Source organism: Macroventuria anomochaeta (genome assembly GCF_010093625.1).
Source record: "Macroventuria anomochaeta strain CBS 525.71 unplaced genomic scaffold BU25scaffold_46, whole genome shotgun sequence".
NCBI lineage: Eukaryota > Fungi > Ascomycota > Dothideomycetes > Pleosporales > Didymellaceae > Macroventuria > Macroventuria anomochaeta.
In genome coordinates, this window is record NW_022985407.1 from 161,434 (window position 1) to 186,250 (window position 24,817).

The 24,817-nt window shown below is 55.3% G+C and overlaps 12 protein-coding genes across 12 annotated transcripts; 5 read left to right on the top strand and 7 right to left on the bottom strand.

Annotated features, from left to right (window-relative positions):
- Positions 1-709: 709 nt before the first annotated feature.
- BU25DRAFT_402962 (ARM repeat-containing protein) lies at positions 710-3,364 on the top strand (the record flags this gene model as incomplete). The annotated part of the gene is made up of 6 exons (XM_033705060.1): positions 710-879; positions 933-1,070; positions 1,121-1,752; positions 1,800-2,094; positions 2,145-2,348; positions 2,399-3,364. Exons 1-6 carry the CDS (start codon positions 754-756, stop codon positions 3,362-3,364), a joined length of 2,361 nt encoding a protein of 786 aa, XP_033556467.1. The 5' UTR covers positions 710-753.
- Positions 3,365-3,460: 96 nt separating this feature from the next.
- BU25DRAFT_214053 (uncharacterized protein) lies at positions 3,461-6,489 on the bottom strand. The gene is made up of 4 exons (XM_033701240.1): positions 6,070-6,489; positions 5,929-6,022; positions 4,454-5,854; positions 3,461-4,364 (listed from the first exon to the last, which is right to left on the bottom strand). Exons 1-4 carry the CDS (start codon positions 6,312-6,314, stop codon positions 3,558-3,560), a joined length of 2,547 nt encoding a protein of 848 aa, XP_033556468.1. The 5' UTR covers positions 6,315-6,489; the 3' UTR covers positions 3,461-3,557.
- A 157-nt stretch (positions 6,490-6,646) lies between these two features.
- Positions 6,647-8,043, top strand: BU25DRAFT_402968 (Formyltransferase; the record flags this gene model as incomplete). The annotated part of the gene is made up of 2 exons (XM_033705061.1): positions 6,647-6,936; positions 7,229-8,043. Exons 1-2 carry the CDS (start codon positions 6,681-6,683, stop codon positions 8,041-8,043), a joined length of 1,071 nt encoding a protein of 356 aa, XP_033556469.1. The 5' UTR covers positions 6,647-6,680.
- Positions 8,044-8,356: 313 nt separating this feature from the next.
- On the bottom strand, positions 8,357-11,924 carry BU25DRAFT_214127 (uncharacterized protein). The gene is made up of 3 exons (XM_033701241.1): positions 11,740-11,924; positions 9,419-11,682; positions 8,357-9,369 (listed from the first exon to the last, which is right to left on the bottom strand). The coding sequence occupies exons 1-3, from the start codon at positions 11,806-11,808 to the stop codon at positions 8,466-8,468; spliced, it is 3,237 nt and encodes a 1,078-aa protein (XP_033556470.1). The 5' UTR covers positions 11,809-11,924; the 3' UTR covers positions 8,357-8,465.
- A 1,329-nt stretch (positions 11,925-13,253) lies between these two features.
- Positions 13,254-14,147, top strand: BU25DRAFT_425865 (GTP-binding protein rho1 precursor; the record flags this gene model as incomplete). Its single annotated transcript, XM_033708380.1, has 5 exons — positions 13,254-13,321; positions 13,400-13,427; positions 13,556-13,753; positions 13,809-13,943; positions 13,995-14,147. 5 exons carry the CDS (start codon positions 13,254-13,256, stop codon positions 14,145-14,147), a joined length of 582 nt encoding a protein of 193 aa, XP_033556471.1.
- A 1,121-nt stretch (positions 14,148-15,268) lies between these two features.
- On the bottom strand, positions 15,269-16,500 carry BU25DRAFT_352576 (acid protease; the record flags this gene model as incomplete). The annotated part of the gene is made up of 2 exons (XM_033703414.1): positions 15,269-16,294; positions 16,348-16,500. The coding sequence occupies 2 exons, from the start codon at positions 16,498-16,500 to the stop codon at positions 15,269-15,271; spliced, it is 1,179 nt and encodes a 392-aa protein (XP_033556472.1).
- A 990-nt stretch (positions 16,501-17,490) lies between these two features.
- On the bottom strand, positions 17,491-18,727 carry BU25DRAFT_402979 (DnaJ-domain-containing protein; the record flags this gene model as incomplete). Its single annotated transcript, XM_033705062.1, has 2 exons — positions 17,491-18,207; positions 18,259-18,727. The coding sequence occupies 2 exons, from the start codon at positions 18,725-18,727 to the stop codon at positions 17,639-17,641; spliced, it is 1,038 nt and encodes a 345-aa protein (XP_033556473.1). The 3' UTR covers positions 17,491-17,638.
- Positions 18,728-19,083: 356 nt separating this feature from the next.
- BU25DRAFT_415430 (uncharacterized protein) lies at positions 19,084-19,764 on the top strand. The gene is made up of 3 exons (XM_033707540.1): positions 19,084-19,152; positions 19,263-19,462; positions 19,516-19,764. The coding sequence occupies exons 1-3, from the start codon at positions 19,101-19,103 to the stop codon at positions 19,645-19,647; spliced, it is 384 nt and encodes a 127-aa protein (XP_033556474.1). The 5' UTR covers positions 19,084-19,100; the 3' UTR covers positions 19,648-19,764.
- On the bottom strand, positions 19,681-20,820 carry BU25DRAFT_415431 (cytochrome c1 heme lyase). The gene has a single exon (XM_033707541.1). The coding sequence runs from the start codon at positions 20,714-20,716 to the stop codon at positions 19,877-19,879; it is 840 nt and encodes a 279-aa protein (XP_033556475.1). The 5' UTR covers positions 20,717-20,820; the 3' UTR covers positions 19,681-19,876.
- Positions 20,821-21,063: 243 nt separating this feature from the next.
- Positions 21,064-22,338, top strand: BU25DRAFT_402988 (diphosphomevalonate decarboxylase). Its single transcript, XM_033705063.1, has one exon. It carries the CDS (start codon positions 21,109-21,111, stop codon positions 22,306-22,308), a length of 1,200 nt encoding a protein of 399 aa, XP_033556476.1. The 5' UTR covers positions 21,064-21,108; the 3' UTR covers positions 22,309-22,338.
- Positions 22,339-22,448: 110 nt separating this feature from the next.
- Positions 22,449-23,413, bottom strand: BU25DRAFT_495207 (uncharacterized protein; the record flags this gene model as incomplete). Its single annotated transcript, XM_033711838.1, has 2 exons — positions 22,449-23,223; positions 23,277-23,413. 2 exons carry the CDS (start codon positions 23,411-23,413, stop codon positions 22,449-22,451), a joined length of 912 nt encoding a protein of 303 aa, XP_033556477.1.
- A 177-nt stretch (positions 23,414-23,590) lies between these two features.
- Positions 23,591-24,796, bottom strand: BU25DRAFT_415432 (t-SNARE). The gene is made up of 2 exons (XM_033707542.1): positions 24,359-24,796; positions 23,591-24,306 (listed from the first exon to the last, which is right to left on the bottom strand). Exons 1-2 carry the CDS (start codon positions 24,653-24,655, stop codon positions 23,791-23,793), a joined length of 813 nt encoding a protein of 270 aa, XP_033556478.1. The 5' UTR covers positions 24,656-24,796; the 3' UTR covers positions 23,591-23,790.
- Between the last annotated feature and the right edge of the window lie 21 nt (positions 24,797-24,817).

Below are 24,817 nucleotides of genomic sequence, written 5' to 3' on the forward strand. Positions count from 1 at the left end.
GTCAAATCAGCATTCGCATGAACCAGGGCTTCTTGTAAGGCACAAGGTCCGTGTGAAGACGATCAAGCCTCAAGGCTCATACGAGATTGCTTGACATCGAGCTGCAGGGCGCGGGCCACTCATTCAATGACCTTGACGTGTTCAGCTTTGTGGATTTTGGCGCATATAGTGAACCTGATCTTAGGAACTTGATCTCGCTGAGATAAAGTCAGCGCTCGGCTCCTGAGAGCAGTAGGAGACGATGTTACAAATATCAGGTGCATCAGTTGTATATAATTCAAACATGGTAGCACTTCGCCCGGAGGTTTCCTCTTCAGCTTCCATGCGTCCTAATGCAGCAGAGCGAAGCTCCGTAAGAACAGGCGCGCAACGCGTTCCAAGGACTTGCCGAGTGAACGTACCAAAGGGAAACCATCAGCAAAAGCGATCTAACCTTTTACCAATTGCTCATCTTGTGTTGTATGTATGGATGTTGACGAATGGAACAACGTACGTACCTATCATGTTGCAGTAAATTTCGGACAAAGGCTCGAGTGGTCAGGGCATGGCGAAAAGTTGGTGGCATGCGTAGTGTTGGTAGAAATTGAGGTTCACGTAAAGACATCGGGTCGCGTCTGGCTGGAAGAAGTGACGCGCTTTACAGGGGTCCATCGCGGCCCATCATAATGTGGGGCGCATCTGTCCTCAGGGAAGTTGCGACCTCGAGTGTCAACAAGCCACCAACGCATTCAAGCTTTGCAGAGTACTGTAATCATGGACTTCCTCAAGTCAGCAGTGGCTTCAGCGATATCGAAAGGGTACCCAACATGGGGCTATTCGTTCGGCGATCGTGTAGACATTGACGACTCTATCTGGACACTGCACAATGGCACAAAGCGAGTATGGCCCTGATATCTAAACCATTGGTACGGCCACGCTGACTGTTGTTACAGGAAGACGGCTCTAAATGCAGTATCTTCTCCTTCGACATAACCGCGAATAAGTCACGATTACCTCTTGCCCGCAATTCGCTCCGGAAACTACGAACCCTGCGACACCCTGGTGTGGTGAAGGTCCTCGATACACAAGAAGTGGGTACAGACAACTTGTTCTAGGAATTCAAGCGGCTAAACGAGAGCAGAGTGAAACCCATATCTACATCGCGACCGAGAGACTGACGCCATTGAGCTGGCACGTCAAACGGAAGAGCCTCACAGAGGAGACCACGAAATGGGGACTTCACAATATTGCAAAGACGCTGAAATTCATAAACGCCGACGCTGCCTCGATACATGGCTGTATACGCCCAGCTTCGATATTCTTCGGCGAAAGTGGAGAGTGGAAACTCGGTGGTTTCGATGCGCTGAGCTCTGTGAAAGAGGACGACTCCATTCTGCCGACCTACGGTGGCTTGATACCGGACGCTGGACGATACATGGCACCAGAGATATCGAAAGCAGGATGGGAGGTCATTAAACAGAACCCGACACACGCGGTTGATGCATACAACTTTGGCGTTCTGATCTTCGAGTGCTTCAATGGCAGCTACAACAGCAGCGACCAGTTGGCGCAAATGAAGAGCATTCCGCCGAGCATGCACCAGTCATACAAGCGTCTGTTGAACCCGAATCCGAAGTCACGGATGAGTGTCGGCCAGTTCTTGGATCAGGGCAAGCGGATAGGAGGTTTCTTCCAGACACCTTTGATCCAAGTCACTGAGGATATCGACAATCTGGGGCTGAAGGCAGAAGACGAGCGGAACGAGTTGCTCGGGTTCGTGTATACGTGGAGACTGTTTGGCTTCGACTGACTGTTCATAGGAAACTCGACAAGGTCGCGGATGACTTCCCTGCTGACTTCTTCAAGATGAAGGTGCTGCCAGAGCTACTCAAGTCGGTGGAGTTTGGCGGTGGCGGTGCGAAGGTCTTCGGTACCGTTATGCAAATCGGACAGAAGCTGTCCGACGAAGAGTACGAGACGCAAATCACACCAGTAGTCGTCCGGCTGTTCGCAAATCCTGACCGAGCTATTCGTGTCTGTTTGCTGGATAATCTGCCGCTGATGATCGACCATCTACCACAGAAACTTGTCAATGATAAGATCTTCCCACAGATGGTAGGTCTGGCAAGATTACAATTGGCCGATGCGTGCTGACATTAGACCAGGTTACTGGCTTTACTGATGTAGCGCCCGTTGTTCGTGAGCAGACAGTAAGGGCTGTTCTTACAGTGGTCACAAAGCTTTCAGATCGAATAATCAATGGCGAACTCCTAAGACATCTGGCAAAGACAGCGAACGACGAGCAACCTGGAATCCGCACAAACACCACTATCTGTTTAGGCAAGATCGCGCGTAATCTAGGCGTCAACGTAAGTCTCAAGTAGAAGACTATGTGGTCGGGATACTAACGAGTCTACAGAGCCGAGCAAAGGTACTCGCGGCAGCTTTTGCACGCTCGCTACGTGATCCATTTGTACACGCCCGAAATGCTGCACTCCTAGCACTGGCCGCAACAGCAGATCTCTTCAGCGAAGAGGACTGTGCTACTAAGCTTCTCCCAATCATGTGTCCATCCTTGGTCGACAAGGAGAAGCTCATCCGCGATCAAGCGCAGAAAAGCGTAGACATATACATCGCCCGGATACGAAAACATGCCGCAACCATGCCCGACACCGTGCTGCCGTCACCCGGTCTCACTGCTGGTGGCGTTGCCGCTCCACGCATAGGCACCCCAGCGAACGAAAGTGGTTGGGCTGGCTGGGCTATTTCCAGTTTCACCAACAAGCTCGCATCAACAAGCGGGACGATCGAGCCTGGCTCAACTACGAATGGTGCTGCAGACCAGCGATCATCCTCTATGCCGCCTGCAGTATCCAGCAAGCCTCCGGTACCATTGGCCTCCAAGCCGGGCATGCCACTGCACTCCGCAAAGAGCTCCGCAAATATACCAACTGTCAAATCCCCTGATCCAGCAGCAGCATTCGCCGACGAAGCAGAGGACTTCGATGGCGACTGGGGCGGCTTCGCAGACCACGACGGCTTTGGCAACCACACATCCACCAAAGAGGGAGAGGAAGATCCTTGGGGCACACCAGCAGTCTCCAAGCCTACGGGCACAACATCGTTCGACGACAAGGGCGAGCCTGACTTTGCCGGGTGGCTAGCAGCGCAGAATCAGACCAAGAAAGCAGCGACGAAGCCGTTGCCGAGGGGCTTGACTAAGTCCTCGACAGCACCGGCGGCGAAGAGACCGATCGCTGGGGGGAGATCGAGTACAGCGGGATCGACAGCACGGAAGGTCGTCGTGGCGCCGAAGAAGGACGTCAAGAAGGAAGAATCAAAGGCCAAGGAAGACGAAGTCGAGGGCTGGGGTGATGACTGGTAGTCCAAATACCCACAGGATTCTTCGTGTAGAACTGCATCGCGACGGCGTTACCGGGTAGCCTTCTATTGCTCACACAACTCTCTTGTGCCCTGTACTGCTTCCATATTACACGTTGCTTCTTCTGTGGAGGTTCTTGCATTCTGTGTGGATATTCCTGTGTTCTTGCATTCCGACAGAATGGCTAGTTCGCCTCTCAGCGGTTCAAACTCAACAACTCGTCTACGTACCGACGAGCGTCGATGCCAATTCCATCCGACAACCCCTTCGGCCCCCACCCGGCTGCCTTGCCACCCATCCTTTGGCTCTGACTGGAACCACCCATGCCCATGCCGCTCCACATGCCGCTCACGATCCTGCTGCTTGTGCTTTTCACTTGTGCGGGCTCGCCGTCGCGTGCTCGCCTGACCAAGAATGCTTCCCTCAACTTATCCGTATCAAACGCCACGCTCCCGCTCCCGCTCCCGCTCCTCTCGCTCTCGTCTTTCGACTCATCGAGCGCGGAGGGCTGTGAGGGAGGCAAGCGCAGCCAGACAACCCACCAGCCACGCGACGACTTGCACATCCTCTCAATCTCGTTCAAAGACCGCCGTGTACTCGTCACAGTGGCCAGGATCTGGGAGTGCACGCTCAGCGCATCCACACGGCTCCACCCCACATGTCCCCCCGGAGCATCTTTACTGCTCAACCCCTCCGCAAGAAGCGTCCCCGGGTCCGGAATGTTTGGCAGACTGGAATGCACCGTCAGCGTGCGCGGGTCCCAGACCAGGTCGTAAATCGGCATCGTGTTCGGCCCGGCAACGTGAGTGGAGGAGGAGGTGGTGGTGGTGGTTTGGTGGTTTTGCGCGGCGAGCAGGCGCTGCGCTACGCGTGTGGGCGTGGTGTTGCGGTCGAGAGAGCGGTGGAGCGGGGCGAAGAAGGAGTGCAAGCTGCGGTAGAAGCCGGCGAGGGAGAGCGCGGAGGTGCGGTGCGCGAAGAGGAAGGTGTATACGAAGGGGCGGTGCTGGGGGACGGATTAGTAGCTCCCATCGATCGAATGTTGCAAGCTTGGGGTTGGGCGGATGGGGGGGGGGGGGGGGGGGGGAGACGTACGACATATACCACCGGCCGCAGTCGGCTCTGCTCCAGTCTCGTCGTCGCGGTGTTGAAGCTGGGCTCTTTGCCCTCTTCACCAGGTGTTTCGTCCGAGTCTGAGACAGAGCTCCCCTTGTTGACTTGCTCGACATACACGGTCCTTAGCGGGATCCGCGCATTCCAGTTCCCCTCGTCGTTCTCGTCGTCCATGTCCGCCTCGACCATGTTGCCTTTCAGCCCGACAAGGAAGTATCCGTCGTTCTCGGCCTGCACTTGTGCCTTGCGCTTTTCTTCGACAACGTCGACGTGCGGCGCGGGCTCGATGTAGCGCATTGCTTCCGGGCATGGTTCGCGGCGGGTAGCATCTGGGGTTGGCGCTGCTGGGTTTTGTGCAGGCTCGGGCTCGGGCTCGGGCTGCTTGGAGCCCCAGGCTGTGCCGTATCCGAGGGTCATGTATTTCATCCAGGTCTCGGTGTCGCCTAGGGATGCGAGCATGTGTCCAGTCTCTTGCCTCGCGGCGGGCTCACTGCGCCCTTCGGCTTCGTCGATGGCTTTTGATGCCTTGTCCAGTGAGCGCTCGACTGCCCTGACCATGGGAGGTGGTACGCGTGGTGCTTCGCCGGTGCCTGAGTCGTGCGGCGGCAACTGGTCTTCGGCGCTGGGCGGCTCTGCAGGAGGCGGACCTGCCTGTCGTGTGGGCGCGTTGGAATTCCTCCTCCTCCTCCTCCTCCTCCTCCGGTTCCTGCGGTCAGACGTTGGATTGTCTCGAATACCGTATGCGTGATCCCCGTGCTGGTAAATCGTCTCCATCCAGTGCGATACATCTCGCAGTGACGCTCGACTCAGGCCCCCAACGCCTGAGAAGACAACGCCGTCAGTGGCAGCCACGTTGCCTCCACTGCCAATCCACGGCTCAGCAGGCCCATCGTCTCGCCCCCTCGCCTCCGCCGCGCCTTTCTTGGCCTGCAGCGGTGACGCCTCGCCAAAACGCGAGACTACAACGTCGACCAGACCCTCAGTCCTGCGCGCAAAGTCCTCGAGCACATCGCGCTCGCTGCTCCCCCACTCCTCCTCGCCCACGCCCATGCCCAACTCGCCACCGGCTGCCAGCTTCAGCCCGTTGAATATGTCCACCGCGGGACTGCCGTGCAGCAAGACATCCCAGTGGGACGAGAAGCGACTCCAGTATGTGTTGATGATGCTGCAGAACTTGTCCCGGCCGTGCTTCTCGAACAGCTGCTGCAGCGGCCAGCCATGGTGGAGGGTGAAGACGGCGTGGGCGCGGATCAGCTGCTGGACCAGGAGGGCGGGCGGGCTGACCTCGCGCGAGGAGTACTCGACGGCCGGGGCGGTCGTGTCTTTGGGAGCCGCGCTGTCTTTCGGGCCGGTCGCGGCGGGGAGCTGGGTGAGGTCGACGGACTGGATGTGTTAGTCTGGGTGTTAGTCTGGCCGTTTGTCTGGCCGTTTGTCTGGAGGGGGTGTGGTGAGCGTACGGCGAGTATCCACCACCCTTCCTCCAGCTCGTGCAGCACGATGCGCGACTTCTCCGTCTCGATCGAGTCGACGGTCTCGCCGTTGGAGAACGATCTGCGCCCGTTAGCAGCGTCCCGCCCTCTCCCAGTTCCCAGGCGCACCTTGCGAAGCCAACCATGCCCTGTGCCAATCCGACCTGTCGCAGCTTCTCGTTCTCCTCCTCGCGCAGATCCTCCTCTGGCTGTGCATGCCCAGTGCTGAGCTTCTCCCGCTTCTTCGCAGCTCTCGCGTAGTAGAAGACAATCTGCCTGTGAAACGTCTCGTCTGAGTCGCCCAGCGAAGGGCTGTAGATAGCGAGGAAGCTCAGCTGCGCCGGCACAACGCGCGGGACCGCCGTCGGACTCATCGTGTGGTCGATCGTGTGGTCGATCGTGTTGTCGACAGCCTTGCGTGCTGCTCTGACGCTCAGCTGCGGGCGATCAATCGGCGGTTGCGTCACTCCCGCGGCGTCGCGTGCGGCTGCGGAAGGACTTGGGACCCCGTCCAGAGCCCATGCGCCTCGTCGCGATGCATTCTCCACGCACAGCGACAGCGTGCAGGGGGGGGGGGCGGTGGGGTTCGCATTCATCGCCCCGCCAAGCAGATCGCAGATCTCGATGCAGCTGCATCCGGCCAGCACCGGAATCTGAACCACGCCATCTCCTCCCCGAACTCGCCCTTCCTGAACTCAGGTAGGGACGTTAAACCAATCAATCAATCGCCCTTCCTGAACATGCTGTGGCGGCTGCCGGCCCCTGTCCGCTCGCTGTTCGCTTCCAATTTCCGCTCTCTCTCGCGTTCCGCGGCTGGTCCGACTCGACATGCGGACCCCTTGAGGATATTGTTCTGCGGCTCCGATGAGTTCAGCATCGCGTCGTTGCGCGCCCTGCACGATGCGAGCCGTCATGTGCCAGGCCTCATTGAGGAAATCCATGTCGCCCACCGCCCGGCCAAGCCGACAGGCAGGGGTCTGAAGGTATTGCGAGAAGGTAACTACACCTCGAGTTCATGCGCTGTAGTCGTGGTGTCGGCAACCACTGTTTGTAGCAAGCACTGTTTGTAGCAACCATTGTTTGCAAACAGCCGTGCATGCCGCTTCCGCTATGCACTGAGCCGTAAGAGCTGGACTCTGGGCTGTCAAGTGCCGTCCCCTGGCTGTACACTGACCGTACAATATACTGTGCTGGCTTCCGCAACCTCTCCAGACAGAGGCCAACGTCTTCTCGTCCTCCCACTAATACCCACACTATGCGTCCTCCCACTAATACCCACGCTATGCAGTCCCGATAGCCAAAACAGCGTCCTCCCTTTCCCTCCCCATCCACACCTTCGACACCTTCACCGGCTGGAAGCCCCCGTTCTCCTACAACCTCGTCATCGCCGTATCCTTCGGCCTGCTCGTCCCCCCACGAATCCTGGGCCTAGCAAAATACGGAGGCCTCAATGTCCACCCTTCGTTCCTGCCCGATCTGCGTGGTTCGGCTCCGGTAGAGCATGCGATCCTCAAGCGCCGATCGCACACCGGCGTGTCCGTACAGACGCTGGATCCGCACCGCTTCGACGAGGGCGTTGTGCTTGCACAAACCGCCTCGCCAGGAATACAGATACGCAAGGATGAGAGCGCTGAGGGACTCGAGGCGCGGTTGGCGGATGTCGGGGCGGAGATGCTTGTCGACGTGCTGAAAGAGGGGAGCTTCGTTCCCCCCCTCGAGAGTCGCGGGTGGTATTCCGGGCCTACAGACTATGCGCCGAAAATCACGAAGCGCGACCGCTTTGTCGATTTCAAGGCGATGACTATGGCGCAGATACTAGCGGTGCAGCGCGCGCTGGGCGATACGTGGTGTATCCTGCCCAACGGCGATCGGTTGGTCATGCATCAGGTCGTCGAGCAGAGCAACACGGTGGACACGGATGGCGATGTGCAATCCGGACTCTGGCACGAGAAGAACGGTGGAGAGCTGCTGTTCCGCTCGGCGTGTGGGCGTGTGGGCGCGATTGTGTCGAGTACGTATGCTGGCGGGAAAGCGGGGAAGGGGAATGCGAAGGTTGGGAAATTGTTGAGGGAGCAGGGTAAGGCTCAGAAGCTGTTTGGTTAGGGCTGTAAGATTGGGGTGTATGATGAGAGGACTTTGATACCCAGGAATATAGAGTGGAGTGCAAGATAGAGGTCTCTCCGCATTGAGACCAAGATTCTCGTTTAAGAAATCGTTGAATACAGTAGGTCACGTCTTTTGATATCCTGCTCACGATCAAACCCTGATAGCCCTCTCGAACCACGCCCAACATGATAGATAGACACATATACACTTCGTCGTTCGATCGTCTACCAACTCATGTCTGTAGCTCGAATGCAGGATGCCGCAATGCAAATGCATGTAACGACTGGATCCCTCCCAAATGACTGTAAACCAGCTATGCATCATCAAGACCTGGTCATTGTGACCGATAGCCTGGCAGAAGCAGAACGCCAAAACACCCCCCCGATGCATGATCGTAAATCACACCAGCATTCGTCCACCTAACAGGTATCCATAGTCTCATCCCCACCCGCCGCACTGCTACGCTCGGCCCTCTTCTTCGCCAGCAAGTCCGCCTTCCAAGCCAGGATCTCCTCCCGCAGCGCATCATTGGGGATGACATCCTCAATCTTCAGTGGTGTGCGGTTGAAAGGGTCGTGCGGATCGCTCAGAAGATGACTCTTGATGGTGCTCCTGTCGATGATCTGCTTGCTGATAGGCAGGATGACAGGGTCTTCCATCAATGTCGCCATCAGAGGATCCGTGTATTCGTCAGGATACTCGCCCAGATCAGCTTCTTCCATATCAGCAGCCTCCTTTGCAGCGCTGATAGCGCGAGCCATAGCTTCCCACTGCTTAAGTTGCTGGTCATTCTTCAGGTAGAATTTGGCCATGATCTTGTGTGCTTCGATCCAGTAGTCTGGTCGGTAAGAGCGCCCGTCTGTGGCGACGGCGTCGATAAAGGATTGCTTGCCTTGCAGATTGAGGTACACGTCCGTAAGCTCAGCCAGCATCTGGCGTGGGTTCCACCCATATTCCTCGGGGTTGTCGACCTTCAAGCTTGACTTCTTAGGTCCGACCAGAGCCTCGAGGTTGTAGTCAAGCATGTGCGCAAGTCGAACCACAACCTCCTTCTTGGTGAAGGAGTCAGCGAGCGCTTCTGTGAAGAGCTTGAGCATGGCCACGGTCTCGTTGGTTAGCTGCATGTAGCTCTTGGCCTTGCCCTGGGCAGCTGTGAGCTTCTCTTCCTTCTCCTGGCGCATAGCCTGATCCATGTTGGGGTCGCTCTTCAGTTCCTTTGAGATCTCGTGGATCTGTGTGAAGGCAGTGAACGACTCGTCGAGGACAAAGGTGACATCGTTCAACAGCAAGTTGACGAATTGTACGAAGAAATCGAGATTGACACTGCTCAAAGTAAGGTGATGCTCAACTGTGGGGTGGGAGAGATACATACCGTGCTTCTGTGGCAAGGTTGTCACGGTAGACCGGGTTCGGCCAGATGCACTTGATCACCTGGAAGATCTCGTATCGGATGTTGAACTTGTCGTAGAACTGCGTGTGTGTACCGGTGCTCTCGCATTCGTTGTAGAATTGCATCAGAGCATGTAGCAAGTGCTTCATGGCAAACTTATTTCCAAAAAGTGTGTCACCAAGCACACCCTTTGAGCGGTGCGGGATTTCCCAAACTCCATGGAAGAGAATAGTCACGAGACCAGACTTGAGGTATGGGTTCTTGATGTACTCTGAGCTTCGGAGGAAGACGATGCAGATTTTCACAAGCTCTTCGCACTGGATCGAGGTGATGATGTGCGGCATCATTCGCGTGATGAATTTGAAGTTACCGACGATGTCCTCAACGAAGTACTCGGGAAGACACCGGAAAGCCAGGGACTGTTCGCTCGGCAGGGGTAGTTGCAAGTCTTGCTTGGGGAAGTCAGTCCCAGAGACGAGCCGCAGCAGCCAGACAATGACATATCGCATGAGCTGCATGGATCGAGCCTGCATAGTCTCGTCCCCAAGTACACCTGCGATGGCGTAGCTGGTGCAGGTGCCGCGTTCGATCTGATCCTTGATCTTCTTGACATGGGCATCGAATATCCTCAATTGCACAGGATTCGACGCATACTTGTGCCGTTCGGTCTCGAACTTCTCGAGCTCCTTCTTTAGCCACTTGACATCCTTCTGCAAGGACGAAAGCTTCGAGTTAGCGGCCTCAGTACCATAGTGGTGGGCTGCCACGGTCAAGAAGAACACTTCGGAGATAAAGTTGCTAGCGCCATTCAATCTAGTGCTGTAGAACTCGTCGGAGGTCTTCTCGTCGGCGTTGATCTTGGTTTCATCCTTGATGTCAACACGCGGCGATCGTCGTAGGTAATCGATGTCGATTCTGTCGATCTTGGAGAAGGTAGTGTCCATGAAAGGCTCGCACAACCGGTCCAGAACGACAGTGACGTTGACCATGAACCCATCGGTCGACACGGTCTTAGCATCGACCTGTAGAGCTCGTCGCATGTGATTCTTGTTCACGGTAAGAGCGAACCAGTTGAGCATAGATTCTCGTGAGTCCTTATTCTTGATGAACGTGTTCGCAATGTCTAACAGTTCGTCCTGATGAGTTGATAGAGTCATGCGAAGAGCCCGTTGCGCGTTAGCGATCAGGCCTTTATCGCCTGCTGCTGCACCTGAGAAATAGTTGACCGCAACATCGCCCTGCATGGGTGATAATCGAAAGAAGGGTCCAAGTAGGGTCTGAGTTTCGATGTGCTGCGCCTCAATGTCGGTGGGCAGGAACGACTCTGACTGGACCAAAGCAGTGACGAGTGGAGGAAAGCGAATGAGGCTACGAAGCGCCAGCATGTAAGGCTTGTAGTCGCTGTTCATAGACGTCCTTGCTAACCGCCGGCTCAGATCCTCCACCGCACCCACCAACGCCTTTTTAGCAGTATCGTCGTCCTCCGCACGATTACAAGCTTCTTGGAGGAAGTCAAAGCAGATGCCCCGGTCATCGTCAGGTCCAAGTAGTAACCGGTCGGTCAGCACGTTCTCCAAGGGTGCTTCTTCGCCGAACATGTCGGGCATGGTGACAGCGAAGATGGTGTAGTTGAAGCATATCCGTCGAAGCTCCCTCACGATCTCATACTTCGGGTCACTCTTATTAGTGATGCTCTTAGTCTGCCTTGCAACCCGCTTCCAACACCCAAGCAGATACTCCAAAGCATTTCCTTGTGTGTGGCTCGACGCAGCTTCCAGCACGACTGAGTCCAGCACATCGGTAGTGAACCGAAGTAGCCGCCCTTCATCTTGCAGATCTTGCTTTAAGCTCGAAACATAGTAGACCTTGTTACCATGTGCATCATGTGTGCGTCTGTCCTCGAGCGTTATCCTAAAGATGCCGCTGATTGTACGATCTTCCCATCCCTCTATGCTTGTGTCTTGCGGCCTCGGCGCAGGTGGCGGTGCGGCGGCGCTGCTCGCAGTAGCGGCTGGCTTGATGTTGATACGGGGAGCTGGCTTTGGCTCTGTCTTGCCGTCCGTCTGCGAGCGTAGATCGGACGTCTGTGGGGATTGGGTTCGAGGTTGCGGCGAAGGTGCCTGGGCAGCTGTAGGCTTCGGCGAAGAGGTGCCAGACGCTGAACCTGAACCTGAAGCCTCAGGTCCTGTGGATGCTGGTCGTGGGGTGGAGGAGCCTCCAAGTTTCGCAAGTCGCTTGGCACGAATCTGTGCAAGGTAGTCGTCAGCTTGTCTCTTGGGGCGAGAGCTGTCAGGAAGCTGTACCTTGTCGGCGTCAGACATGGCTGTATCTTGCTCCGGTGGAGGTTGATCTGTCATCTCATGGTCGGCCATGTTGAGCGTTGTAAAGAGGGAAGGAGAGTGGCGCTGGAAATTAAGATATAATACGAAAGAAGGTGGTGCGCCGCAGATAGTGAAGGTTGACAATGATGTAGAGTTAACTACTGTGTATGGTAGCGGGCGGAAGTTGCCCCACTAGCCTAGCTTCACGCGCGCCTCCATCATTTTACGTGTAGAGATAGAAGCTTATGGAAGCACACATGGCAACGAGCGCATGAGATGCGCGCATTCAATGTCGCGTCGCGTAAAGTAGAAATGAGCTTCCACCAAGGACAGCTCTCGATATGCAAGATTTTGTCAATTTCTCAGCGCATCCAAAGAGCTACTCGTCAAGACCACCTAGCTATACTCTACAAGCACGTCTGTAGTACTTAAGCCTATCACGTGAGATGCACGAGACAACAACTACTTAGTGCACAAACATGATGTTGACAAAACACGTTCGTAGAGCATCACGTGCCTTCTGTGGAACGTGCAGACCTTTCAAAAGTCAACACTCAGAATGCCAAGGCATCGTGCAGCTGCAGGTGGACCGTGGCGGACCCTGAACGCCAGACGAAGTTGCGTAGAACAAAGCGTGGCCGAGCGAATCGATTGCTCGTCTGTGACGCATTTCACCGGCGGCCCCGCAGTTCCAGGCGCGGCCAGGACGAAAGGACAGGCATCCAAGACTGCGATAGCGAGGCCAGCTGAGACTACCTGTTCTGACTAGACAAGCGGTGACAATGGGACCGGTTGTTGTTCTGCTGTCCTGCAGGGCGAGACGTGGGGAAATGACAGGCGAGCGACCGCCATATCAAACCTGGTCTGAAACAGTTGCCAAAGTGTTGTTACGATGACGAACGCGCTCGTCAGGCTGCTGATTGTTGAGCCATCGGCGGTTGCCGTGGCCGTTAGAATCACAAAGATTGCTGCGCTGCTGGCGTGCGGCGTGTGTGATTCAGAAAGGACTGTCGCAGGACAGCCAGCGTAGTACCTGGAGGAATAGGTGCAGGTCACGAGGGAGGAGTCAATCTTGGAGGCATGTGCGTGGCTTTATCATGGTGCAGCCTGTCTATCAGTGTCCACTTTGTCGTCGTCCTCTCGCTCAAGCGCTAGCCGACTCGTTGCCGTGGAACCTCTTGCCTCCTCATATCAACACCAGATCACCGCCCGCTGCCCACTCCCACACCCTGACTACCCCTTAACAGCTTGCGTTACAAGCTGCCTTCTCGATTGCACGGTACGCAAGCATCAGCCACAGCCTCCCCGAGCGACGTTTGGCGCTCAGCCGCCGCAGCACGGTCCAGCCGCCCAGCCTAGCAGCGTGGAGCGTGCCCTTCATCCTCACAACTCTACATCAACCACCCTTTCTCCATCTCACCTGCTAACTCTCTGCCCGCCCAGCACCACCGTGAACACCACTCGATACCCCCACATTCGCCCCGACACACACCAAAATGGCCGAGATCCGTCGCAAGCTCGTAATTGTCGGTGACGGCGCCTGCGGAAAGACCTGTCTGCTCATGTAAGTCGACGCCCAGACGTCTATCGTGGACGTCACCCCCTTTGTCCGCCCTTGCAACGACTGACAGCGTGCTCGCAGTGTCTTCTCCAAGGGTACCTTCCCTGAGGTCAGTCCCCACCGCGCCCCTCCGCCGCGTCCCTGAGCTGCGTCAGCCTAGCGACCCTGCGCCTCCATTGCAGCAGACACATTTGCTGCTCCCCAAAAGCACATGCACTGACATCATTTCCCGCGCAGGTCTACGTCCCCACTGTCTTCGAGAACTACGTTGCCGACGTCGAGGTTGATGGCAAGCACGTCGAGCTCGCCCTCTGGGATACCGCCGGCCAGGAAGATTACGACCGTCTCCGCCCCCTCTCCTACCCCGACTCCCACGTTATTCTGATTTGCTTTGCCATCGACTCGCCCGACTCGCTCGACAACGTACAGGAGAAGGTACGTCTCACGTGGTCTAAGCCTGCACAAGCAGCTTGCTAACAATGCTACGTAGTGGATCTCCGAGGTTCTGCACTTCTGCCAGGGCCTGCCCATCATCCTTGTCGGTTGCAAGAAGGATCTCCGCTTCGACCAGAAGACTATTGAGGAGCTGCACAAGACTTCCCAGAAGCCTGTAACCCCCGAGCAGGTCAGTCAGAATCATATGTAGCAAACACAACAACAGCTAACCAGTGTACAGGCCGAGGATGTCCGCAAGAAGATTGGTGCCCAGAAGTACCTCGAGTGCTCGGCGAAGACCAACGAGGGTGTCCGGGAGGTATTTGAGCACGCCACACGAGCTGCCCTGCTCACCCGGAAAGAGAAGAAGAAGTCCAAGTGCACAGTCTTGTAGATGGAGTCAAGGACGTGTGAACGGACCGGGGCCGCCACAGCCGCACGATGTTGATCCTGGACAAGAACAACACTGTGGCGGCCTTCATGTGTTAATTGAGGGCGAACCGCACGTGAATCAAGGGTGCGATGGAAGATGAATCGTCCTGTCCTGGCTAGTTAGAGCCATTTCTTCCACGGCACCTATTCGAGGCGTTACTGTGCTGGATCTTTCTTGTTTGGAAGTAGTACATCATCTTGGGGCAGTCGGCAGTCTATGATGGGTTTATTTTCTCAGAGCGTGTGGGTCGAGATTGAGCAGCTATCGGTTTTCCAGCAATGGTAGGATCTTTCTAATGTGTGCTTGTTTTCCATCCTCGCTGCTCTGTCGCATCTGCATACCACTCGCTCGTTGTCGTTCTGCTGTGGGTTCGGTCAATCGGTGTCTTTGCTTGTAGCATCGCCGTCGCTTTGCATGCTCTCTATTTTGATCGCCATCGCACGCCATAACATGACTTGACAAGACCCTCACAGTTGACACGACCCTTTTAATTCCTACTTCAGCGACTTTGGCCCAAGGAATCTCCTCAAATAACCATGGTTCAGCTCCTATCAGATCCGCTACCACGTAACCCCTGCTGCCAGTCCCGTCCGCGCGCTCCTCAAGCAGGAGCACTCTTGCATGTGCATTGGCGAAGTACCCACTCCTGTTACACACTTGCATCCGTATTCGCATCCCTCGTTGGGAGGTCCGGGTAAGCACACCCGATGCTCCGCCCCGCATGGTCCTCCTGCATCGTCAGACCACCTTCCAGGACTTTGGCGGCTTGGTGTTTTTGGTCCACAACGAGTACATCGAAATAAGGAACTTGATGCTGGAAGATACTTAGGGGCATCTTACTTGTGAACTGCAAGCAATCAATACGATGTGTAGAGACTGCAAGGAGCTTTCACGAAGTTGAGGGTATTGAAAGGCATTTGCTCTTCATTTTGCGCTGTGTGATGATTACTGGACAATCATCACACATTATCATACTCTTGATACCATATGCCCAATACCCACATGCCATGCCATGTCATGAACGCTTTGCCCATGCTTTTAAACCCCGCATCAAACTCCCGATATGCGCCACGAACTGAACCCTATATGAACAAAGAAACAGCTAGAGCAGCCATCGCCAACGCCAGCGGCGCCTTCACCACTCCAACAGCACCTTGCTGACTGCTCTGTCCCTGACTTTCAGCAACCGCACTCGGACTCGGGTCCGCACTCCCTTCGACAGCCGCAGTCTGCGTCGCACTCACTGACCCGCTCGTCTTCAAGGCCGCTGCAGAAGTAGGAGACGTCGACGCAGCACTACTCGGCGAGCTGGAGGAGCTCTGTTCCCCTTCTGTAGGCGGCAAACCCAACCCGACTCTACTCCCATCAAAGTCGAACACGGAGTACACGTTCTTCAGGAATACATCGCCAATGAGCCACTGACTTTCATTGAACGTCTGGCGGCCCACGATGTTGCTCCTGCACAGTCCGGACTCGAGCTTGCCACCCAGCCAGTCGGACGTGGAGATGTTGTACCCGACTTTTCCGAAGATGAACTGCAGCGGCGCTTGCGTGTTGCATGGCACGCTGAATGTCTCGCCGCTCTGTGCGAACCCTGGGATCTGCGAGTGGATGGCTAGTGCGTCGGCGGGCGGCATCAGGATGTACGAAGTACCGGTGTCCATGAGACCTTTCTTGCCGCTGAGACCGAGTGTCTTTCCATTCACTGATGCGTCGGCCACGGGGATCTCCCAGAACCCGGTGTCGTTGGGAACGCAGTCGATCCAGTTCAGGTCGCCAGAGAGACGGTCTTTGTTGACTTCGCCGAGGTTGAGCTCGCCGTCAGCAAGCCCGTCTTTGGATCTGCTCAAGTATATCCCGTATATCTTTGCGCCGATGAGCTTGTCCTCCTTCAGCACGTCCATCACTTGCGCTGTGCCTTGTACGACGTCGCCGCGGCCGATGCCTAGGATGCCATCCATGGGGTAGGATTTGAACTCTGAGGAAACGTTGGTGGCGAGACCGAACGATACGGAGGGGGATAGGGAGCCGATGTGCAGTGTGTCGGTTGCGAGAGTGCCGCTGACGGAGCCGGTGCCGTAGGTTACGCTAAAGGGCGTATCTTGCGTCTAGAGTAGCTATCAGCTATATTGCGTGGCGTTTGTTAGGCGACTCGTCTTACCTTTAGAGAGCTTGAATCCCCTTTGCCAAATGTAGTGTGCGTTCCACAAGCATCGCTCTTACAGTCTTGTCCCATTACCCAAGTGTTGCTTGCTGCGGAGTCGAGGAGCAGGTGGTACTCCTCCTTACTATCGCCAATAGTCACAGCGACCATGTAGCTCAGGTCACTCCCATCTTGATCGATCGCAACGCTGTTCTCCTGGCTCGGGTCTTTCGAGTTGACAATATTGTATGTGTTCTGTTGTCGGGATCGAAGGGAGGTAGGAACACGTCGTAGCGGAAGCGTCAGCGATCCCGAGCTCGGTCTTGAAAGCTTAATGCCTCGCTGACTTGGAGGGGTCGTCGTGCTACCATCGTCGTATTGGTAGGGATAGAAGGCTGTGACTGTTGGCCACAAGGCTGCTGTGGCGAGCCATGTCAATAGCTGAGTATGCATTATGGCGCTGACGATGCAGGAGTAATGGCTCAACTTCAACTAAGAAGTCGAGGGCAGAGTACAGTGAAAGCTTAACGCAAGGCAAGCCCGTAGCAAGCCTTCTCAGATTCCAGTGATCGTCGCTGGTCAGGGCAGGCCAGGCCGGGGGTCTGGGAGCGTCGCTGTGCCTGTAATGAAACAGACAGATGGACAATCTCTCAAGAATGGCGAGGAAGGTATGGGCATGGAAGCGAACAATAAGGGAAAGCCATCTGCACCCACTCAGCTCTTTCATGCGCCTCTCGACTTCGGTGACGTCTAATTGTCCGTGTTGAGACGAACGACAGGGTTAGGCTGATGTTTGGGGTCGACGATGTGGGGACTTTCTGACCCCTGACCAGCTACCAAGCTGCCGGATCTGGGTCTTTGAAACAGCCATTCATGCCAGGCACGCCAATAACGGCGTGTGGAACGGCTGTCATGTGTTATCTTGGGACGTTGGGGTTTCCTAGACGGGGCGTCTGGATGGGAAATTGAGGATGTGATTTGCTGGACAAGGAGCTGCTGTTTGGTGGAGCATCAGCTCAGCTTACGAAGACTATCCACTTCAAGGCGATCTCTGAGGAAGCCGCGAATTGAGACACACTCTTCTGAGAGCTCATGTTGAATCTCGATGTTTTCCAAATCACAAGCCCATGGGCAGACATCACAGAGATTGTCAATGATGTTGGAAGAGTAAAATGCTGCTCGTGTGCAGTTTCATTGATGGACATAAAACGGCCCCTACGCCCTGCGTGCTGTATGATATCTATCCAACCTCAACTAGGCCAATAATTACTACAGAATCGAAAACCGCATCTCTGACAACATTCGCTGTCTAGTATTGTCGGCGAAGCCCATGCTTGGCCAACAGATCGCAATTAGGCATGGGCATGTTCCTCGCTTGCGCCATGGCTTCTTCGTCGACGAAGAACCACCCTTGCGCGTCTTGTATCTTCCTGCTTTGTGTGTATTGCTCGTTGTTGCACCGTACGTCCAGAGTGTGTACGTAGGATTGCTCGACCTGCTTGTCCAGCGCTCTCCACCTCTTATCTCTTGGGTTGCTGCCGTACTCCGTACACACCGAGGGCGCGACATAGTACTCAACACCAAACGCTCCTTGCGATTTATGCGCACATGTAAACTCGCGCTGTCGTGTGAACGCAAACGACGGGCCTGAACTCGACGATCCGCCAGAGAAGAGTGACGAGAGCAGTGGCAGAACGAAGAGGAACAGCAACGGCAGCAGATTCCCCAACGCATTCCCCAGCCCCGGCGTCTCTTCCCTTCCCGGCGGCTGCGCAGTCCCTGGTCTCCTCCTCGGTCGCCCACCCCCAAACTGATGTACCCGCACGCCTGGTCCGCCGCCGAGGTTGAACACAAAGCCTGGCCCTGTATCGAAACCGCCTATCTACATTAGCCCAGATCTTCCACGTCCACGTCCAATGTGGGTATGACACTTCGACCTACCGAACGGCGCGCCAAATCCACCGCCGAAGAACTGCCTGAACAGCTCTTCAGGTGTCATCTCTTCCTGGAACCCACCGCCCCTCTGCCCTGCGAAACCGCTGAACGGCGACCCTCCTGCGCCCGCTGCCGCAGGGTTGAAGCGCGCATCCGGATCGCCGCCAAACTGGTCGAATTTGCTCTTCTTGTCTGGGTCGCTGAGAACCTGGAAGGCCTTGCTGACCAGCTTGAATGCTTCGTCTGCGCCCGCATAGCCGTTTTTATCCGGATGTGTGAGCAGTGAGAGCTTTCTGTATGCCTTTTTGATTTCGCCGTCTGTGCACGTCTTTTTCACTTCCTCGAGACCGAGGATTTCGTAGTACGCGGTTGGTGCGCACCTTTTTATGCGGAGGACGGCGGCTTTTTGCTCGACGGTGTAGGCGCGGCCGGCAGAGCCGTCGTGGTGTGTGCGGTCGGACATGGCTGTGGTGTTGTGTTTGGAGAGGTTTATATTGATGTGAAGCGGCCGGAGGTGGCCGCGAGATTGAAAGGTGGTGCACCAGACGGTACGGTGTATGGTTGTCTGCGACAGTGGCTGGAGAGGATGCGCGGAGGGAGTGAACGGTCGAGGGTGGTAGGGCGATCTGTTGTTGTAAGATGCCAGATGCGGCTCGGCAGCGTTGTCGTTCGAGGCCACACTTTCCAAAGACCAGGGTGTCGCTAGCCCGCAGCAGCACGGGCTTCACGTCATTGAACTGCGACTTTCACACCTGATCTTCAAGCGCGTTGAACTGCGATTCCAAGTCATCAGTTCCTCCCTCTTCTTGAATTCTGAGACTCCTGTATCCTATACAATGTCTGAAGCAACAAAACAGTCAACGCTCCAATCGTTGCGCAACTGGGGTGGTATGTATCTGCGCCTTTCCTTCTGTATCCAGCAGCTCCAGCTCTCACGTGCTCCTGTCTTTACCTCAACTCTAATGTGCTACGATGTCAAATTGCTGATCCCCTCGCAGAGAACTCTGTACCGCCAACCCTTCTTGCAACACTCATCACAGCCCAACATGCGCGTCCCTTCCAGCCACTACCAATGATGTTTGCGCCAGTGCTGTTGTTCTCGTCCTACTTGAACTTGAGCAACTACAAGACTGATGCTGCCGGTATCACTGCGGCGTGGAGTGGTCTGTACGGCCTCTTGGCATTGAGGAGAAGTCAGGTATGGCAATTGTTGTCTTCAAGTTCTCTTATGTCGTATACTAAAACCGGTAGAAACTGAGGAACAAGTTCACGGTCAGAGGCGCCGTAAGAGGTGGCTCGCTGGCTCTCTGTGCAGTCAACGTAGTCGGCTGCGGGCTGGCCTACACTTTCGGCAAGCGTGAGAAGGAGGAGAAGTCGGCGTAAGAAAGACTGACATGATGATTGTAACATAAGTCACTGTATTATACCATGCGACAAAGAAAGTGCATCGACCAAGGTCTACAAAGAACGAGTATAAAACATTCAATCTCAACAACATGCCTTTGCCAAATCTACCAGATTCCAGGAAACGCCATCGCCATGATAAACTACATCGGCTCATGCAATCCACCACCTTAATCGTACATATCATACAATCCTTCTATCTTCCCATTTAAAAACCCCAAAACCTGCTCACTCTCGTCTTAACGCCCTCCCAACTATTCAACTTCGGCCGTACATCCAAATAAAAATTAAGCCCTTGTCCCGGCTGCGCACCAGGCTGTGTCTTCCCCGCGTAGAAATCAATCACATACTCGACTTTCGTTCCGCAGCGGTCTACAACCCAGTCATGCCGATCGAATGGCGCCTGGTATCCTAGCAGTGCATTCCACCGCGCCCGCGGTGTCAAGCTTGTGCTCAGCCCTGAAAACGACTCGAGTTTGGGACCGCCGCAGCTCTCGCTCCCTCGACCTTTTTCCCACGCTTTGATCTCGTGCCATGCCCGCTCATTCACAGCGTTGTGAATCGGCACAATAGTCTTCATGTCCTGGGCCTCCGGGTCAAAAGATTTGCGCCGCATCGCGTCGAAGAACATGCGTTCGCTGGGGTAGATCCAATTCCCCGATGCTTTATCCGCGCCTGTATCCTTCTCGTTGTTTGCGGGTCGGTCAAGCGGCGCATTGGGCACGGAACGTGGTATTGTGCTTATTTCGCGGTCGGTGCCGAGGCGCAGGTTGAAGAGGAGGCCGGTTGTTGTTGGCGCTGGGGAGGTTGTGGATTGGTCGAGGGTGGAGGAGTCGCATGATTGCTGAACGGGTGAGGATGTTGTTGCTGCTGCTGCTGCTGCTGCTGCAGATGCTTGCAATTGTGTGGGTGCTGCCGGCGGAGGCGCGGAGGCGTGAGGGTTGGGTTGAGGGTTGCCGGCTGCGCGGGCTTGTTGGAGCCATGCTTCACGCGCTTTGTGGTCTACGGGGCATCCGGCGGCGGCTGCTTCGTCCTGCTGTGAAGACATTATGATGGTGGTGGTCTGGGAAGATGTGAGCGCGGTGTTGCAAGGCAAGTTGCGAATGGCGAGACAGCCAGAAAAGTTGAGCTTGGACTGCGTTCGGCATGCGATGATTGCCGTCTTCTGTGATTGGCAGGCCTGGACTACAATGCTTTGGGCTAGTTTAGCTTCACGAGTCGAGGGCTGGTAGAATCATCTATATCAGAAAAGGAGAAACGAAGACCTCTTCATTCCACAATTCTTATATTAATTACAGCTGTCGTGGTCGACTCCTCGTGTTTCGTTGTTGAACTCACTGGACCCTGCATAAACAAACCTCTAAAACCCCACCATCGATTTCCCTTTCTCTCCACCCCTCCTCCGCACATCATACAAGTCAGACCCTGTCAAACGTCAAAATGTCTGAAATCTACCGTGCCAGCACCACCGCGCCCGTAAACATCGCCGTCATCAAGTACTGGGGCAAGCGCGACCCCAAGCTCAACCTCCCCACCAACTCCTCCCTCAGCGTCACCCTCTCACAGAACGACCTGCGCACCCACACCACCGCTTCCTGCTCCTCCTCCTACCCCGCGGAGGACTCGCTGCTGCTCAATGGCAAGCCCCAAGATGTATCTGGCGCGCGAACACAAGCCTGCTTCCGCGAGCTCAGGGCTCTGAGGAAGGAGGTTGAGGCTAGGGACTCGAAAGCATCCAAGCTCGCAGATCTGCCGCTCAAGATCGTGTCTGAGAACAACTTCCCTACTGCTGCTGGACTGGCTAGCAGCGCGGCTGGCTTCGCGGCGCTCGTGCGCGCAATTGCGAACCTCTACGAGCTGCCCGCAGATCCCACCGAGCTCTCGCGCATCGCTCGTCAAGGCTCTGGCTCAGCGTGCAGAAGTCTGTTTGGCGGATATGTAGGCTGGGAACAGGGTTCCTCAGCCGACGGCTCGGACAGCAAGGCATTTGAAGTCGCGCCCGCATCCCACTGGCCGAACATGCGCGCCGTCATCCTGGTTGTCAGTGCCGCGAAGAAGGATGTCTCGAGCACATCTGGTATGCAGACCACGGTTGCCACATCCTCCTTGTTCGCGTCGAGGGCGAGCGAGACTGTGCCTAGGCGCATGAAGGAGATGCAAGATGCGATCAAGAACAAGGACTTCGAGACTTTCGCCAAGGTCACCATGATGGACAGCAACTCGTTCCACGCTACTTGCTTGGACACATACCCGCCCATCTTCTACTTGAACGACGTCTCGAGGGCGGCGATCAAGATGGTTGAACAGATCAACACGGCGGCTGGAAAAATCATCGCCGCCTACACCTTTGATGCTGGTCCAAACGCTGTCATCTACTACCTCGAGGAGAACGAGAAGGCTGTTGCTGGTGTCTTCAAGACTCTTCTGGCTGACAAGGATGGCTGGAGTGGCGAGCGCGGTGCTGCCGTTGAGGGCAACTATGAGGTGGCGGAGAAGGCCAACTCCGAGGCCGAGGTCGCCGTTGGTCTGCTAAAGGAGGGTGTCAGCAGGGTTATCTTGACGGGTGTTGGCGAGGGTCCAGTAAGGACCGAAGAGGCTCTGATTGATGAGAAGGGCGAGCCAGTCTCAGTACTGTATTAAGCGACGTAAAAGCAAAGCATTAGATACCCTCGTATAGAAGCAACGTCCATCTTGCTTGAAGCTCACATGAAATATTGTACAAACATAGTCTATATCAGACGTTTCCCTAGTCACAGTCCTTCTCACATCTTCTGCCGTTTTTACGGAGTATTCGTTTCGAAGTTGGCTTGCTCGCCTCGTGGCTCCCGCGTAAGCCAGACTTGGCCAGCCTTCATCTTCTGAGTCTTGTGAGGGCACTGTAGCTTCTCTTCCTCAGTTCGGTGCTCGTGGTAGCTGCAGAAGTCCATGTTGAAAAGCTGGTGACGGTTCTGGAGGTCGTCCTTGCGCCACTTCCCAACCCTCTTGTAGAATCGCAATAGAAATTCGTGCGGCAGAGTCTCGTAGGCCTCCTCATCCTCGCCTTCGTCGAGATCGAGCCTCCAGACCATAAAGTAGCGGTCTACGATGAGATCCAGTATCGGGTCGGTTGGCGGTAAATTGTGGAAGGCATAAGTAACTGTCTCGTATTCCTCGAGGGCTGGACAGTCGGAGTCATAATCGTTGACGATGGCGCGGTTGAGCTGCTGACGCAATAGCGGTACCATGAAGCGGTCGGCAAAGACGTACAACTTCAAGCGGAGCATCTTGGCCGAGACGCTGTAAGGGTGTAAGGGATCAGCGATGCGGCGCCAATCCGGAGAAAGAGTAGGCAGTGTCTGCGTGTACAGCCATTCCACGAAAAGGTTGAAGATACAGGGCTCAACGTCGCTGCTAAGTACCACAGTACGTTCGGAGGCTTCCTTCCAGGCTCCAAAAAGGGCTCGCTGGAAGTATTCAGAGTGGTGACTGAGGAAAGTCTCGGACACATGGTACTTCAACCGCTCAGGTCCGACCTCGACGGTTACCTTGTCTGGTGTGGCAAGGCGTGCGAGAGCACTGTGAATCCTATCAGTATCGTGCGGTTGCATTGCTTGTGTGTGTGTGCACACCTGTGAAGCGGTGGCTCGTCCTCATCACTTCCTGGCTGCGCCCTGATCGATTGGGCAGTAGCAGGCCTGCTGAAAGGGTGGTTCCTCAGCAGCTGAGCACGAATTGCCTTGCGAGTCCTGTCAACCGCGTCGCTCATGGCGGAGTATTGAGGTTGTATGATAGTTGTTGTGAAGTGAAAGTTGGGAGGTGAGGAGGCAAGACTCCACGTACCTTCCTTGACGTTAAAGCACTGACGGCGTCCAAACACTGGAGGCAGGAGCGACATCGGCAGCTGCAACCTCGAAATGTAACACCAAGAGACGGTGAAGATACGAGCGAAATAAACGTAGTTAAGTGAACGAATGGACACCGCAGGCGTTTGCATTAACTGTACACTACCATAACACTGCGTAACATGCAAAAGACTGTGACATATAAAGAATCAGGTAATGCGCCCCATGCCATGGTATAAGAGCTCTTCTCGTATGTTCAAAAACGCTAGCATGATCAGTGATAACAAGATGCAGACGGAGATTAGTCCAGTACTACAGCGAGGATGATGATGACCAAAACGATGGCCAGAATGAGCAGGAGGATGCAAGCCTTACTCCTCGCACTCTTCTGGTAGTTGCTCGCCTGCTTCAAGTTCACATGTGCGCCTCTCGATGCATCGTGCGTGACTTCGACGTTCTCTTCAATAATGTCGAGCTGTGCACCCTGCTCATGCACCATGTGCGCAACATCACGGAACAGCTCATTGAGTTCACCGACCGACTGCTCGATGTTGCGAATCTCAGACTCGCGCTCGATAATCAGCGACTCTTGGAAGTCGACCTCGTCCTGGTTCGCCAATCGTAGCTGCTCCTGCTCTTGCTGCTGGCCGAACTCGGTGCGCTCTGCGCTTGGCGATGCCTGGTCATCGAGGGCTGCTCGTGCAGCAGATGCTGACGCTCTTTCCTTCTCGAGAGCTTGCTTCTGAAGTTGCTGGAACTCGGTGAGGGAGGCCTTGAATTCGCGGCTAAGCTTCGACTGTGTGAATCTTTGCGATGGCTGCCTGCTGTTAGCCTTCATCCTCCATTCTCCATTCATGACTTGACCGTACCCCAACATCAGGCCACTGACTGATTTTCTTTACGCCCTCTCCAATCTCCTTAAACTTCTCTGCCGTCTCTTCGGTCGTGCTCTTCACTCTTTCCCGTACTCGTGCCGTCTCATGCTTCGTCCCCAGCTTTGAGATCTCGGTCGATAGGCGGGCGACATTGCGGGTGAGGGCGAATAGGTCGTCAGAGATCTTGTTGGCGAAGTCGCGGAACTCTGGGTCATCGGCGTATTGAGGGTCGTCTTCACGCCTCCAGTTGGTAGGTTGGCTCTCGAGAGCGGAGCTGCGCTGGAATGACATGCTGCCGGACAACTGCGATAAGGGCTCGATTTGATCTCTGAAGTGACGAAGATAACGTCTCAGTGTATGCGACCGGTATGAGACGAATTTTGTAGCCTAAAGACGGGTGTGACTGTTGACGCCGTTACCTGGAGGTTGGCTCCTCGGCGGTACCTGCGGCGT

Coding starts and splice junctions, on each gene's coding strand:
- BU25DRAFT_214127 (XM_033701241.1), bottom strand. CDS start 11,808: ATGGCCGACCATGAGATGACAGATCAACCTCCACCGGAGCAAGATACA. Junction 11,683..11,739: donor CCATGTCTGACGCCGACAAG/GTACAGCTTCCT, acceptor TACCTTGCACAG/ATTCGTGCCAAGCGACTTGC. Junction 9,370..9,418: donor AACCTTGCCACAGAAGCACG/GTATGTATCTCT, acceptor TACTTTGAGCAG/TGTCAATCTCGATTTCTTCG.
- BU25DRAFT_415430 (XM_033707540.1), top strand. CDS start 19,101: ATGTCTGAAGCAACAAAACAGTCAACGCTCCAATCGTTGCGCAACTGG. Junction 19,153..19,262: donor ATCGTTGCGCAACTGGGGTG/GTATGTATCTGC, acceptor ATCCCCTCGCAG/AGAACTCTGTACCGCCAACC. Junction 19,463..19,515: donor TGGCATTGAGGAGAAGTCAG/GTATGGCAATTG, acceptor TAAAACCGGTAG/AAACTGAGGAACAAGTTCAC.
- BU25DRAFT_402988 (XM_033705063.1), top strand. CDS start 21,109: ATGTCTGAAATCTACCGTGCCAGCACCACCGCGCCCGTAAACATCGCC.
- BU25DRAFT_415432 (XM_033707542.1), bottom strand. CDS start 24,655: ATGTCATTCCAGCGCAGCTCCGCTCTCGAGAGCCAACCTACCAACTGG. Junction 24,307..24,358: donor GTCAGTGGCCTGATGTTGGG/GTACGGTCAAGT, acceptor AACAGCAGGCAG/CCATCGCAAAGATTCACACA.
- BU25DRAFT_415431 (XM_033707541.1), bottom strand. CDS start 20,716: ATGTCTTCACAGCAGGACGAAGCAGCCGCCGCCGGATGCCCCGTAGAC.
- BU25DRAFT_214053 (XM_033701240.1), bottom strand. CDS start 6,314: ATGAGTCCGACGGCGGTCCCGCGCGTTGTGCCGGCGCAGCTGAGCTTC. Junction 6,023..6,069: donor GGCATGGTTGGCTTCGCAAG/GTGCGCCTGGGA, acceptor TAACGGGCGCAG/ATCGTTCTCCAACGGCGAGA. Junction 4,365..4,453: donor TGCGGCCGGTGGTATATGTC/GTACGTCTCCCC, acceptor TCCGTCCCCCAG/CACCGCCCCTTCGTATACAC.